This window comes from Lethenteron reissneri, chromosome 21 (genome assembly GCF_015708825.2).
Source record: "Lethenteron reissneri isolate LAM-NWPU_2019-01 chromosome 21, ASM1570882v1, whole genome shotgun sequence".
Classification (NCBI taxonomy): Eukaryota; Metazoa; Chordata; class Hyperoartia; order Petromyzontiformes; family Petromyzontidae; genus Lethenteron; species Lethenteron reissneri.
In genome coordinates this window covers 9,199,696-9,212,122 of record NC_083799.1, presented here as the reverse complement: position 1 = coordinate 9,212,122, position 12,427 = coordinate 9,199,696, and the positions used below count along the sequence as shown (strand labels likewise).

Below are 12,427 nucleotides of genomic sequence, written 5' to 3'. Positions count from 1 at the left end.
CGTGGCCAGGAAAGCAGCACATTTGGCTTTGTTACAATACCAAACGGAGCCCTTTCGCAGCTTGGACACAGTCTCAAGTTTTTGTTTTGTGATGTAACACAGGAATTTTTTTAAAGAACAACCAAAAAAAAGTCTAAAATAACTTCCTGTTCGTGGCGATACGGCCCCGTGTGTTTGTTTTGACGCAGAGATCTGAGCATCGAATCAAGCAGGTGGAAAGTTCCTTGGGTGTTTGCCACCAATAATTCCGCAACGATTCGCCTCGCCGATATCACTGCCGACGTTCATGACCCCCTATCGCTGGCCTGCTTTGTGGTGCATTTCAAATCATTTGTCTAGCGGCCACGCAATCACAGCCGCTCCTTTGTGTCGCCTCGTGAATATGGCTTGCCATTGAGCGACAACAGTAGCCCCTTGTGTGCGTGGGTGTGTGTGCATGCGTGCGTACGTGTGGCGTGAAATACGGTGTATTTTTAGCCGTCTTTTTTTGTGTTCGTAATTTTAATTTTTTTTGTTTGCATTATCAAAGTTATCTTTATTTTAGTTCTGATAGTACCCTACATTTCTCACAGAGTGTCTGCCCTCAAGAATAAGGGACTTGTCAGCCATCAAGGCAGGCTCCAATTGCAGGTCATGCAGTAGTTAAAACAAAAACAAAATACGATCGTTCTAACGGTGATATAAGATATTTATTTTTTGGCGTGCTCTTTACGTGTTTTCAAAATCTCATTCAGGATCAACAAAATACAATGTTTATTGCTTATTTATCAAAGTTTTCTTTAAATAAATAATTACGATGATATAAAAGCTTCAGGCTGCATCTACAACTTTCTTGCATATCCTTATAGAACAGCAGTTTAAGATACCATATATCATGTATACAGGATGGAGCATTGGCACAGTAGTTAGATGGCTGCGATTTAAACTCACTAGCTGAGTTATAGTTTCTGGCCATGGTGGGGTGATTGAGATGTATATATATTTGGCAGGCAAACACGCATTGGCTTAAATAACTTGGCGTGACAAAAAAAAAACATCACAAAGATAATTAAGGCTTACCTTTGTATTCAGACTGCAAATGTAAAAAAACACAGTGTCTCAATATGGTTCCCTCTAGTACCCGATTAGTGCAGCAAAGATGCTTGCCGGTGATGAATAAATATCGTTTGCTCGCCATTTCTGAGTGGTAGAGGAAGCGTCGACATCTCTAATTGCAGTTCGAGTGAGAACGCCGCCGTGGGTTTGTTTTCAGATAAAGCTGTCTTTCAATTGCTCAATGGAAGGTAATTACGAAGCTCCGCGACTGTGACAATATTATTCTGGAGTGAAACGCGCAGACGTCTTCCTTCGGGAAAAAAAAAAAACGGTTTCAAGATGCATACGGGCCCCGACGGCCTGCGTTGCAGTTCCTCTCCGCGCAAGCCGTGCATCATCGATTGCATCAACTCGTCAACCCTGATGAAAGCAGCAGCAGCAGCAGCGCCACACTCAGACCTATGCCAATAGTGCCATTCGCAAATGTCCATCTCCACTGTAGAACTTGAGCCATTGGTGAAAAATCCACAAGGGGGGGGCGCTTGTGTAGTGGTTCACGCACTGCTGTACAATCCCAGCGACCTGAGTTTGTTTCCTGCTCATGGCTATAACATCAGTGAACCAGTCCTGGGTCCATCCCCCAACCCCTTCATGACCAGAGTGGTGACGTATGTTCAAACAACCCCAATAGCTTCGCACGGACGGCTGTGAATTAATGAAAGAGGCAATTTTTTCCACATTTACCCAAATCCTTTGTAGCTTACTCCGGTGCACGGTGACGACGCGCTGTTAGTGCAGCTGCACTCCTGTCAGTGCGTTCGGCCGATCGGTTATGACGAGATTGGCGATCGGTGAATAAATAAGCGTTTGCTCTCCTGATGTCTCAGAGGCGTGGAAAAAACCCCAAAAAAATACATTTTCATCGTTTGATGCCAAGGTCGCGCAAATGGGGCCCTCCACTTAAATGCGTGACGCAAGCACAGAGACACGTTCGTGTGACGTGCTGATTGTCACATGTCAGCTCGAGGGGCAAGATAGTGCAACATAATGGGGGCTTCTGGGGAGAGCTCACCACCCACGTGGGGCCAGATAAAGGGCATTCTTGTTAATGTCAGAAAATCAGCGAGCCATCTGGCCGCCGTGCTCACATTCTGTGTATTGTGTAGGTGGGAAAAGTGAAAAAAATATCCATAGATTTCACGGCCAACGCGATTGCAAAGATAAAGAATTGTTTTAATTTGAGAAATTGTTTGGGGTGTGGGGGCTATTAATTTGTGTTTCAGCAAACATGGTTTGGATTGGACTTTGTTGAATAAGGGCCAGCGAATTGAGAGATAAACAGTGAAATGACCCATCCCTCTTCCCACACTTCCCTTGCTTGCTCAGTAATTTTTACAAGATTAAAGCAAAAGCATCCCCGTAGTTATTGTATTTTGCGGTATACTGATCTGTGTTACAATGCTCCCACTTCGATCATTATCCTGTATCTAACGTCAACGTTAAGTCCCCGATCAGTATAAGTGTAGTGAGTCCAACTGAGTCGCAGACGTTGTCTGAGGAGCAACACGTTTATTAACTATTTGCACAACATACTCCAGGGCTATTAACACAACATACCCGTGGGTGGTGACCACCCAACTAACCACGCTACGGCGGAACTAGACACGGTTCCACTATCCCGGTCCGGACCACAAGCTGGGTTCTGGACCGCGTGGCTAGAGGCTTCTTCAAGCTTAACGTGTATCTCCTGCCTCCAACAGTAAGAACCCCGTGCCTCTCATGGGCCCCCCTTATATCGGGCTGGGGCTGGCTCCGCCTCTCGCCCCGCCCACCTTCTCGATCTCTCTCACCCTTGCCCGAAGGCTCTGGAGAGTTCTTCCCAGACCACGTGACCACCCATTGGCCCCCGCCACCGGTGGATCCCCTCCAGTATCATCCGGTCACATGTCCCCAGGTCAGCCAGAGTATCATGCCCCGTAACCCTAGCTGGCTGACACTCTCTCGGTCTCGATGGCAGCCCGCACCGCACGCTGTGCGTGGTGCCACCGCGCTTAACCAGCGCTCACCCAAGCCCCCACTGGGGCTGGTACTGCACCCCGTGTCCGGGGTGTACACACAACAGTATACATCCCGCCGTGGTCTCGCAGGCCCGGCACCACACAGTGACATTCCCAGTCACTACATAAGTACAAGAATGCACTTCTCCATACTACTGAGACAGAAAGAGGAACACGTGGATTAACGATCATACACAAGTTAGAGACATCAATGTTGACCGTTAAGAACTGTAACTGGGCTTGGGCAGGACATGTCGCTTAACGAAACGGTGGCCGTTGGCCGCGTCTAACGATGGAATGACATTCAAAGGAGGAAATGACATGCGAGATTACATCCACCGCGGAGATGAAGTGAAGATAATGGTTCTTGTGCAGATGCTAGATGAATCATTGCATCGCAAGACTGAGAGACGGCCGCAGCTTGGCGAGGACTTCATCCAGCAGTGGATCGACCATCGCCGATGATAATGACTTACTACATTCCCTGATTTACCATTTCCTCCAAGTCTAACACTGAATTTTGCTGGTCCGCTGTACATAATTGACGTTTCACCGTATACGGGCCAGGATATCTGCTGTGTTAAATCTTAATGACAGTTTTTTTTCTTCACATAAACCACTTCTTCTTGTGAATACAAGGCACTTATATAATGTGCACCCTCGCAATTGTTAGTCAAGAGTGTGCAAATACAATGCAAGGAATAAAAATAAAGAGTGGTGGAGCAGTGGCGCAGTGATTAGCGCACTGCACTACGAAGCCAGTAACTTCAGTCTGATTACCAGTCATGGATAACGTCAGTAGCGAGTGATATCGTAGCTGGTCCAGTGCAGCCTCCTTTACCAACCCGCACTGACCAGCATGGCGAAGTATGATCAAACAACCTCCGTAACTGACATGAGGTGGGGAGGCCCATCATCTAGCAGGGGATTGAATAACAGACTGCCAATTATCATTTAGTAATTATGAATAGGAACGAAATCAATGTACGGCCCATGGAAAAACATGCTTTTGCCCAACGCGACTATTTCGTTCGGTAGGTTTACCACTCTTGCTTTCCTAGCTCCGGTGCACCCTGCCAAATGTATTTGCCTTTCACTCCACCACTTTGCGGAAGTCTTCAAGACAAATTGATTGTATCCAGCTGCTGTTTGATTCCTCTATTTGAGTCCTGTATCCGGCCAGGTGGTGCTGTAGCAGAGGACTCAACTCGCACCCGGAAGGTTACGAGTAAACATCATGGTCACAGTTCAGCCTGGTCCGTCGTCCCCCATTGTGTGTAACATATGGACCATAGGAATGTGGAATTTCCACTGCCGGATCTCGTGACCACTAGTTCAAATGAGCACCGGCCTAAAGTCGTTTTGAGCTGGGAGACACTTTCACTTTTGAGTTGGATTTGAGGATTTGAATCATCTCCACAACTTTCAGGGAAGATGCCACATATACGTTACCTTTTGAAAGTACTAATCATAATCGAATTAGTGTCACGCTAATTTGTGTGACAGCTCTCAGTGCTGTAGCACCTTTTCGCACGAAATGAAATGTCCATTAAAAAAAAAGTTCAGGCTCTTCATATTTGTTAGCCAAGTTTCTGCAGCTGCGATTAAATTAGCCTGAATGCTCCAAGTCTCATCAGGTCTCAGAAGTCAAGGCCGGTTAGTACTCTGGAAGGTTAGTCTGGTTTGTATTTTCTGAAGCTTTAGCCCAGTTTGTACTGTGGAAGATTGGACCTGTTCGTACTCTGGAATATAGGCCTGGATCGTGAATGGAGGAGACTGCCAGGGGATTGCAAGTATCGTAGTCTCGGGGATGCGGAATGTGCTGGCAATGGAAGTTGATGAATAGATGCTGTAATCTCTTTGTGCAGAGTTTCACCTCCCAGCATGCATGGGTGTTCTCCGAGTGCTCCAATTTTTTCCCACAAGCCAAACACTCCTAAAAAAAATGTTAGCGAAACATCTCAATGCAGGAAGGACCTTTATATATATAAAAAAAAAACATTTTTGAGACTCGATCAGGTGTTCCTGTGCAAATAAAGTAATTATAATTTATGATAAAATTATATATACTTTTATCAATCTGCTGTGGGCCGAAGGCATCCTCCCTATGCCATGTCAGTCGTGGGTGTTGTGTAAGCTTCACTTCCCGTTGATTGGTATGTTAGCTGCGCCCAGAAATCTAACCCAGGCCGCTGGTTTCAGAGTTCAGTGTGCAAACTACTGTCCCACCTACATTAAAAGAATAATTATGATGATGATGGTGAGTTAATTGTCTCCCGTGCCATGTGTCCTGGCAGTGCTCGGAAGAGGAGCTGGACGTTGGCACGGAGTGTCTGCACGTGGCTCTGCACTACGGGGGCACACGCGCTCGCCTGCTGGATGGCCCCGACAACCTGTGGAAGGTACATAAGCCCTCTCTACCCCCTCCTCTACCCCTCCTGGCCAGTCATCCTCTCCTCGCTCGACCACTTCTCCCTCCCATGCCACCACGAAACGGGGCTTCTGCCCCGAGCCAGCCTGGCACGGCTGACGGACAGTTTTGTCTCGTCTCCTTTAGCCGAGCTTATAAGGCTCCTTTTGACCTCTTGACCCTTTTGCTCGGCAATCCCCCCCCCCAATGCTTGCCTCCACCCCTCTCGACTGCGTAAAGGCTCCATAGTGTAGCACAATGAACCCGCTCCTGGTTTCTCGCTTCCCCATAAAACCTGGAAAACAGCGAATCATCGATCGCTTTCGGGCATCGCATCCCCCGACGTGCTCGCCCGTCTTCCGCGCAAGACAGCTCCACCTGCGACCGCAGAGCAGAAGAAACAACGGGGCTCACGTGAAATTTCAATTTAAAGCTTTCGTGACTGCAGGGATTCATCTTCTTGGTTCTTTCGGTAAAGTCACGTAGAAGGGAAGTAATAAAATAATAAAAATAAAACATAATAAAATAATTCTCACGACGTTTCGGCCACAACGCAAGCAGCCGTCTTCAGGTGAAGAATGAGACACTACCAAACTAGGAGCTTATATATAAGCTGCGTTGGAGGTGGAAGAGCGCCTTAACAAAAATAATGTGCATATGAAGAGGAATTTAGCATATTCATGGAAAATGCGTAGGCGTTGGGCGGGGGGGTTTCAAAGTCATATTATGCCCATGCATAATGCAGGATTAGCAGCACCAAGGGGGGGTGCAGGGATTAGCAGTAACAAAGGAAAGGAATGTTAATGATATGTATCTGCAGTTACTCAACAACCACGTAGAAAACTAAAGTATAAACTACATAAAAAACTAAAGTATAAACTGCTTAGCACCATCAGTATACTTACTATACTCTACAATAAGCTGAGTTACTAACAGCAAGTAATACATTACAATTCTACGTCGTAAAAATTCTATAATATGCTTCCATCAAACTTTATTCTCTTACATCAAACGAGCATATACCGTACTATATACTGCCATAGATAAACCCAACATTAAATTATATACTGTATTGCTGTAAACCAACCTAATGTTGGGTTTATCTATGGCAGTATGGCAGTATATAGTACGGTATATGCTCGTGTGATGTAAGAGAATAAAGTTTAGATGGAAGCATATTATAGAATTTTTACGACGTAGAATTGTAATGTATTACTTGCTGTTAGTAACTCAGCTTATTGTAGAGTATAGTAAGTATACTGATGGTGCTAAGCAGTTTATACTTTAGTTTTTTATGTAGTTTATACTTTAGTTTTCTACGTGGTTGTTGAGTAACTGCAGCTACATATCATTAACATTCCTTTCCTTTGTTACTGCTAATCCCTGCACCCCCCCTTGGTGCTGCTAATCCTGCATTATGCATGGGCATAATATGACTTTGAAACCCCCCCGCCCAACGCCTACGCATTTTCCATGAATATGCTAAATTCCTCTTCATATGCACATTCTTTTTGTTAAGGCGCTCTTCCACCTCCAACGCAGCTTATATATAAGCTCCTAGTTTGGTAGTGTCTCATTCTTCACCTGAAGACGGCTGCTTGCGTTGTGGCCGAAACGTCGTGAGAATTATTCTATTTTATTATGTTTTATTTGTATTATTTTATTACTTCCCTTCTACGTGACTTTACCGAAAGAACCAAGAAGAAGGGGCTCACGTGGTCACCTACCGCGCGCCCATCAAGAGCATTTAGCGGTGGCAATCCAGCGCCGTCAAAAGGCTAAGGGGATTCGAGACATCGCTTCTATAGCTTTCGTTTCCATTCGAAAAGTCGCTGGCTTATCTCTGCGACGTGCCGTACGCAAGAAGACGATGCGCGGTGCAAGTTGGGTAAACGCGACGAGACTTTTAGGAACGCCCGAGGCTAATGCTGTGCTTGTATTTGACTTTTCAGCAGCCGTTCTCACTTAAAGGCCCACTCTCAATGTCACTCGGCAGCACAGAGCATATTTTATGAGGCTCATCTTTACGAGACGTCTGCAAAGGACCTCTTGTGCTGTTTAATTTCGTCTTTGGGTTGCTTATTACCCTGGACTAACCGGCATGCTTTAGTGAGGTATTTTTCCGGTCCTTTATTAAATAACCGTTTGTTTTAAAAAGGAACTTGTGGTGAAAGTCGGTGTAGAATGTTGATCTCTGTTTTCTGTCCAGGTGACTTATAAAAAGGATCTGTACGCTGCGGAAGCCATCATGAAAGGTATGCAGCGACACGCGCGTTCCAGACTTTGTGTCGTGTGCCGTGGTGATCAATGCTGTACAGAGACAAAGATCCCCCGTAAAGCCTTCACAGAGAGCATCTATGAAGGCCGGCACGGCACACAATGGGCTGGGTTGTCAGAACCATGTCCGGCCACCTTTGTCTCCTGAGTGGTAATGTTTAGCCACCGCACATGGTAGTTATTTGAGTCTGAGTCGACCTAGAGGAGGCCCAGCACCGATTCAGATAATTGTCACAGGTGTTGATGGCTGTGAGTGGTAATCAAACTCGGATCACCGGGTTCATAGTGCAGCACACTAACTGCTACACTACCGGTCCCCCAATGTCGTACACACACACACACACCGTGCACACTTTGTATGTACAATGCACACATGCTCAAAAAAAACACACACAGAGGCGATTTATCAATTTTCCTCGGTTTATTTAACGTCATGAAAACGCCCGAGTACTGGTGAAAAGAATCCCCGCTATAATTGGCGGCTCTGCGGAATTGCATTCCAGCGCAGATTGGATTAGTGGTTCATATGTAGGATGTGTTGCTGCTTTGGAAGAGCGTGACACAGGAAATAGCACACTTTGAAAGCGGCAATCTGTAACATTTGCCTGGGGGGGGGGGGGGCGGTGCGGAGGGGTGCCAGCTGAGTTCATTCTGGGTCACGACACATTTATCGGGGTTAGGGTCAACCAGTCAGTTGCCTATGACCAAAATCGTTCGGAATTAACCCGGTCTGGTTGTATCTTATAAGCTCAGGTGGTTTGAACCTGGACAGCGCTTGGATGGGCGACCACCGTACATGAAGCAGCCACTGGAAGCTGCTGATGGGCTCGGTTGTCAGCAGAAGGGAGTCCAGCAAAATCCAGTGGCATTATTACTCTGCTGCCCGTTTACACCCAGGAAAGGCTCACGACTCTTTTTCAGGAGGTTCTACTGCCAAGTATTTTGCAGGACCCTTGCTATGGAGACTTTTATTGAGTGATTTGCAGGTAACTTTTCAAATTTGGAAAAATTTGGACGGTGACTCCAGCGCTCGATGGCCTCCTCTTGTCACTGGCGTCCCGGGATCTTTAACGTTTGCTGTGAAGCAGACCACGTGTATTTTCACGGTTGCTTCACCCGCAGTACTGATTGGAGTGGCCACTGGATTCGAACTATGAACATCTGCGACAAGCGACGAACGTGCTACCACTGGGCCGAACGTGCTACCACTGGGCCATGTCGCTGCCCTCGACAGTGTTGTACTGTACTATGCTCCGACGTCTACGCTGTCTGCCTATACCAACCCATACTGACCAGCTTGATAAAGCATGGGCACGATAACCCCCCCTCCCACGACTTAAGCGTTGTCGAACGGCCCTCATCCAGCAGTGGATTGACAAGGGGCTGTACGCGTAGTCAATCAAACCAAACCCCAGTGGTTTCATATGGAGCAACCCGTTTTTTTGTTTCCCGTCACGAGAACGTTAAATAGGGGCTTGCATTGTTCTGCGGTGAAGGGGCACGAAGTCGAGGTGCCACGCTTTACTTTAATGTCACTCATGGGTATTCTTAGGGCTCAAGCCGTGACTGATGGAGTAAGAGAGTACTTAGCGTTTGGCGCAGCGTCAAGAAGTATTATATTGCCGGTGCATTACAGTAATGTGCTACGTAGGAAAATGATACAATAGAAACACCAGCCTATGTTATATTTATCTTCTTCTTCTTGAATTCTCTGCCGAAGGGCAGGTTCTTTGTGTCACGTTCACTCCCCCACTATTTGATCGAGCGCTCTCCTTTTTATTCGGCATAGGCACCGCCTGTGCACAAGTCACCGAGCGGCATCTGCCTCTTTCTACCTCCTGGCCTGTTCCCCAACATCCCGAGCAGAGCTTGAAATTCAGCCAAATTAAGTGCAGAATAAAATTTGACGTGATGGGGTTTTTGTTGTTGTGCGCAGACCATCAACTCGCTACACTTGAGAACCCGATTTAATTTGTCACAGATGACTGAAATCTGGATTTGAACCCAGGGTCTCTGCAGTGGCAGCTCAGTGCTCTGTCCTCTGAGCCACGTGACCTTTTCTAGACGTCAGCGCTTCTGAACCAAAAATATAAAATAAACTATTGTTTTACCATTTAAGGCCCACTGAGCTATATTGCTCTTTTTCAGAAGCGACCTGGCCACAAATGATAGCTCGACGAAGTGGCTTATCATGTGAAGATGCATTGCAGCCAAGTATTCGAAACACATGTTTCTAAATGTGGAGGGGAAAAAACAGAGGACCCACAGAAAAATCAACACGACCACGGGGAGAGAGAGAGAGACACATGCAAACTCCAAATATACAGGCTTCAGGGTCGACATCGAACCCACGACCTCCTGTGTACCAGGCGAGGTAGATAATATCTCGCCCCTCTGGTGCCCTGAACCTGCTCTGGCACTCTGCACATTTACCGTTGGCTTTTATCGACGGCATTTTTTTCCATTTGCCGTGATATCCACATCCCAAAACTTGTTAACAGTCTAATTCAGTTATTTATCAACACCATTCAAGTCGCCCTGTTTTGTCAACATGCGTAGCGGAAATGTGACTTCAAAAGAATTTGGAATATTTGGGTTTCACTGCATACGTCCTTTGCCACGTGATGCTCACGATGGGCAGCAGGATGATGCACTGTTGACTCTTGAGCCTCACAGCAAGAAAGTCCTGGGTTCGATTCCCGACTCGTGTGCCTTCTGCGGGCAGATTGTAGGTTTTCCCCCTGTCCTGCATGGCGTTTCCTCCTGGACTCTTCGGTGGTTTCCTCTCGCCACTAAAGAATCAGAATCTTTGTTTAGACTGGAGGAATCCGATGAGCTATGAAGCTCTTTTTCACAGGTTTCCTGCAAATATCTTGCTTCATTGTCCCGCTTGTTCACCATTCCCTCGAAGCGGGCGTGAGTCACCCCGACCATTCGTCTCTCACTGTCCACAGGATAGGCAAGCAGCCTTCTCTACCACCGCAGTTCCAACATCTGCGCGCCCATTTAAGGTCCTTGCAAAACCAAAAAAAAACACCAAGGGATGGGGAAGGAAACGGGGAGAGAAAGCATTGGGGAAGGAAAGAGGCGTTTATTCAACCGTTCGGACGTTGGAGTCGCGCTCGCCGCTTGAAAGCAAGCCGAGGCTGCAGGCAGACGTGGCCCTCCGCTGGCATTTCCAGGCACATCGCCGCCGATGCCCTCCTCGCACGCGCCATCATCTCGCGGGACGCAGATCCTATCGTCGGCCGATTTTAGTTTTCTGTTTTTGCCGCTGTTATGTCGTGCAGCGGAGCGAGGCACGGCAACGAAGTTTGAAGGGGGTGGGCGGGTTGGCTGCGCAGTTGGGGGGGGGGGGGCGGAGGCGTTGGGGAGGGGAAGTCTTAGGGGGTGCACCGGGGGGGCTTCGTTTGTCGGGAGAGGCGACAGCCGTGCCCGTTTGGGGGATGGCGGAGACATCGCGGAGAGGACGAGGCGCTGGTCGGATGCGCGCCGATGCGATATGCGGGGGTGGGTGACAGGAGTGAGTGCGTGCGTGTGCCGTGAAGGAGGAAACAAAAGCACAAACATAAAGACTCGGCAGAGAGAGAGAGATGGTCGCATGTCACGCGAGGTGCGACATTGGCGCTTTGGTTTGGTTGGTTTCGTTTGTGAACAATCGTGAGGCTAAATCCATCCCAGCAATTTCATGAAACGCAATGGTAAACTCATCCGAGGGCCAACTGCATGCAGGCTTGAGAACACATTCGACTAGCGATGCATGCGAAAGGCTTCGTGCGACATACGAGATGAAGCTAGTTGTAACTACTGGCGAAACGTCGTACTCACATTTTAATGTTGTGGTTTGGCTCTCCAACACATCAGTGTGCTGTACTAGCGACGAATTGTCACGTTCTGTTTACGTGACAAACCTTAATAATTGGCGGTGTCGGGTAGTGGCAGGTTTTAACGACACATATATATATTTACGCGATCTAACCCAAAACAACCTGAATTATGGATACACGAGTCTCAGTCACAATCGCGCCTTCTGCCGTCTAGAAGACACCCCTTGTGGGTATTGCTGCAGCTGTGGCTGAGAGAGGGGGCTTCAGTCTCCCCACGGTGAGACTGCAATCGCTTCATCGCCGTTCTTGCCTATTCGTCAAACAATCCCGCACATCAGCGTTTGGCCGCACGCTTCGAAGAAACGATGTCTTGTAACAGGACGAGCATGCGCTCAGGAATAGGCAATGACGAGGTTTGTTCAAATGTTGCTTGGTCAGTGTGGCCATACTGTCGCTCATACGCTGCGATGTAATATGGTAAAGTAATGATAACAATGATAATGTACAGCCCTTTGTATGTATGTATGTGCAACTTATTTTGCACCGTGCATAGCCAACCGTGCTAATCAAAGGTGCGGGGGAAGGACAACAGACAAACTTGTCAGATTACTGTTGGATGAAGGCCTCCCCACGCCGTGTCAGTAATGGGATTTGTTTGGTTAGTGTGGGTTGATGAGATGATCGTGGGCCTGGGGGTTGGGGGCGGGAGGCAGCAGGGCCTGTTCAGATATCACCCGCCACTGATGTTAGCCGTGTATGGCTAGGAATAAGACTGAGGTTTATGGCACCGGTGGGCACACCACTGCGTCACAGCACACCCG

At 47.6% G+C, this 12,427-nt stretch overlaps 1 protein-coding gene across 1 annotated transcript in view; it reads left to right on the top strand.

Annotated features, from left to right (window-relative positions):
- Nucleotides 1-12,427, top strand: part of CRPPA (CDP-L-ribitol pyrophosphorylase A) — a 48,913-nt gene that overhangs the window by 10,621 nt on the left and 25,865 nt on the right. Inside the window, 2 exon segments of the mRNA XM_061555733.1 lie at nucleotides 5,390-5,494; nucleotides 7,712-7,757. Coding sequence (XP_061411717.1) covers nucleotides 5,390-5,494; nucleotides 7,712-7,757 — 151 coding nt within the window.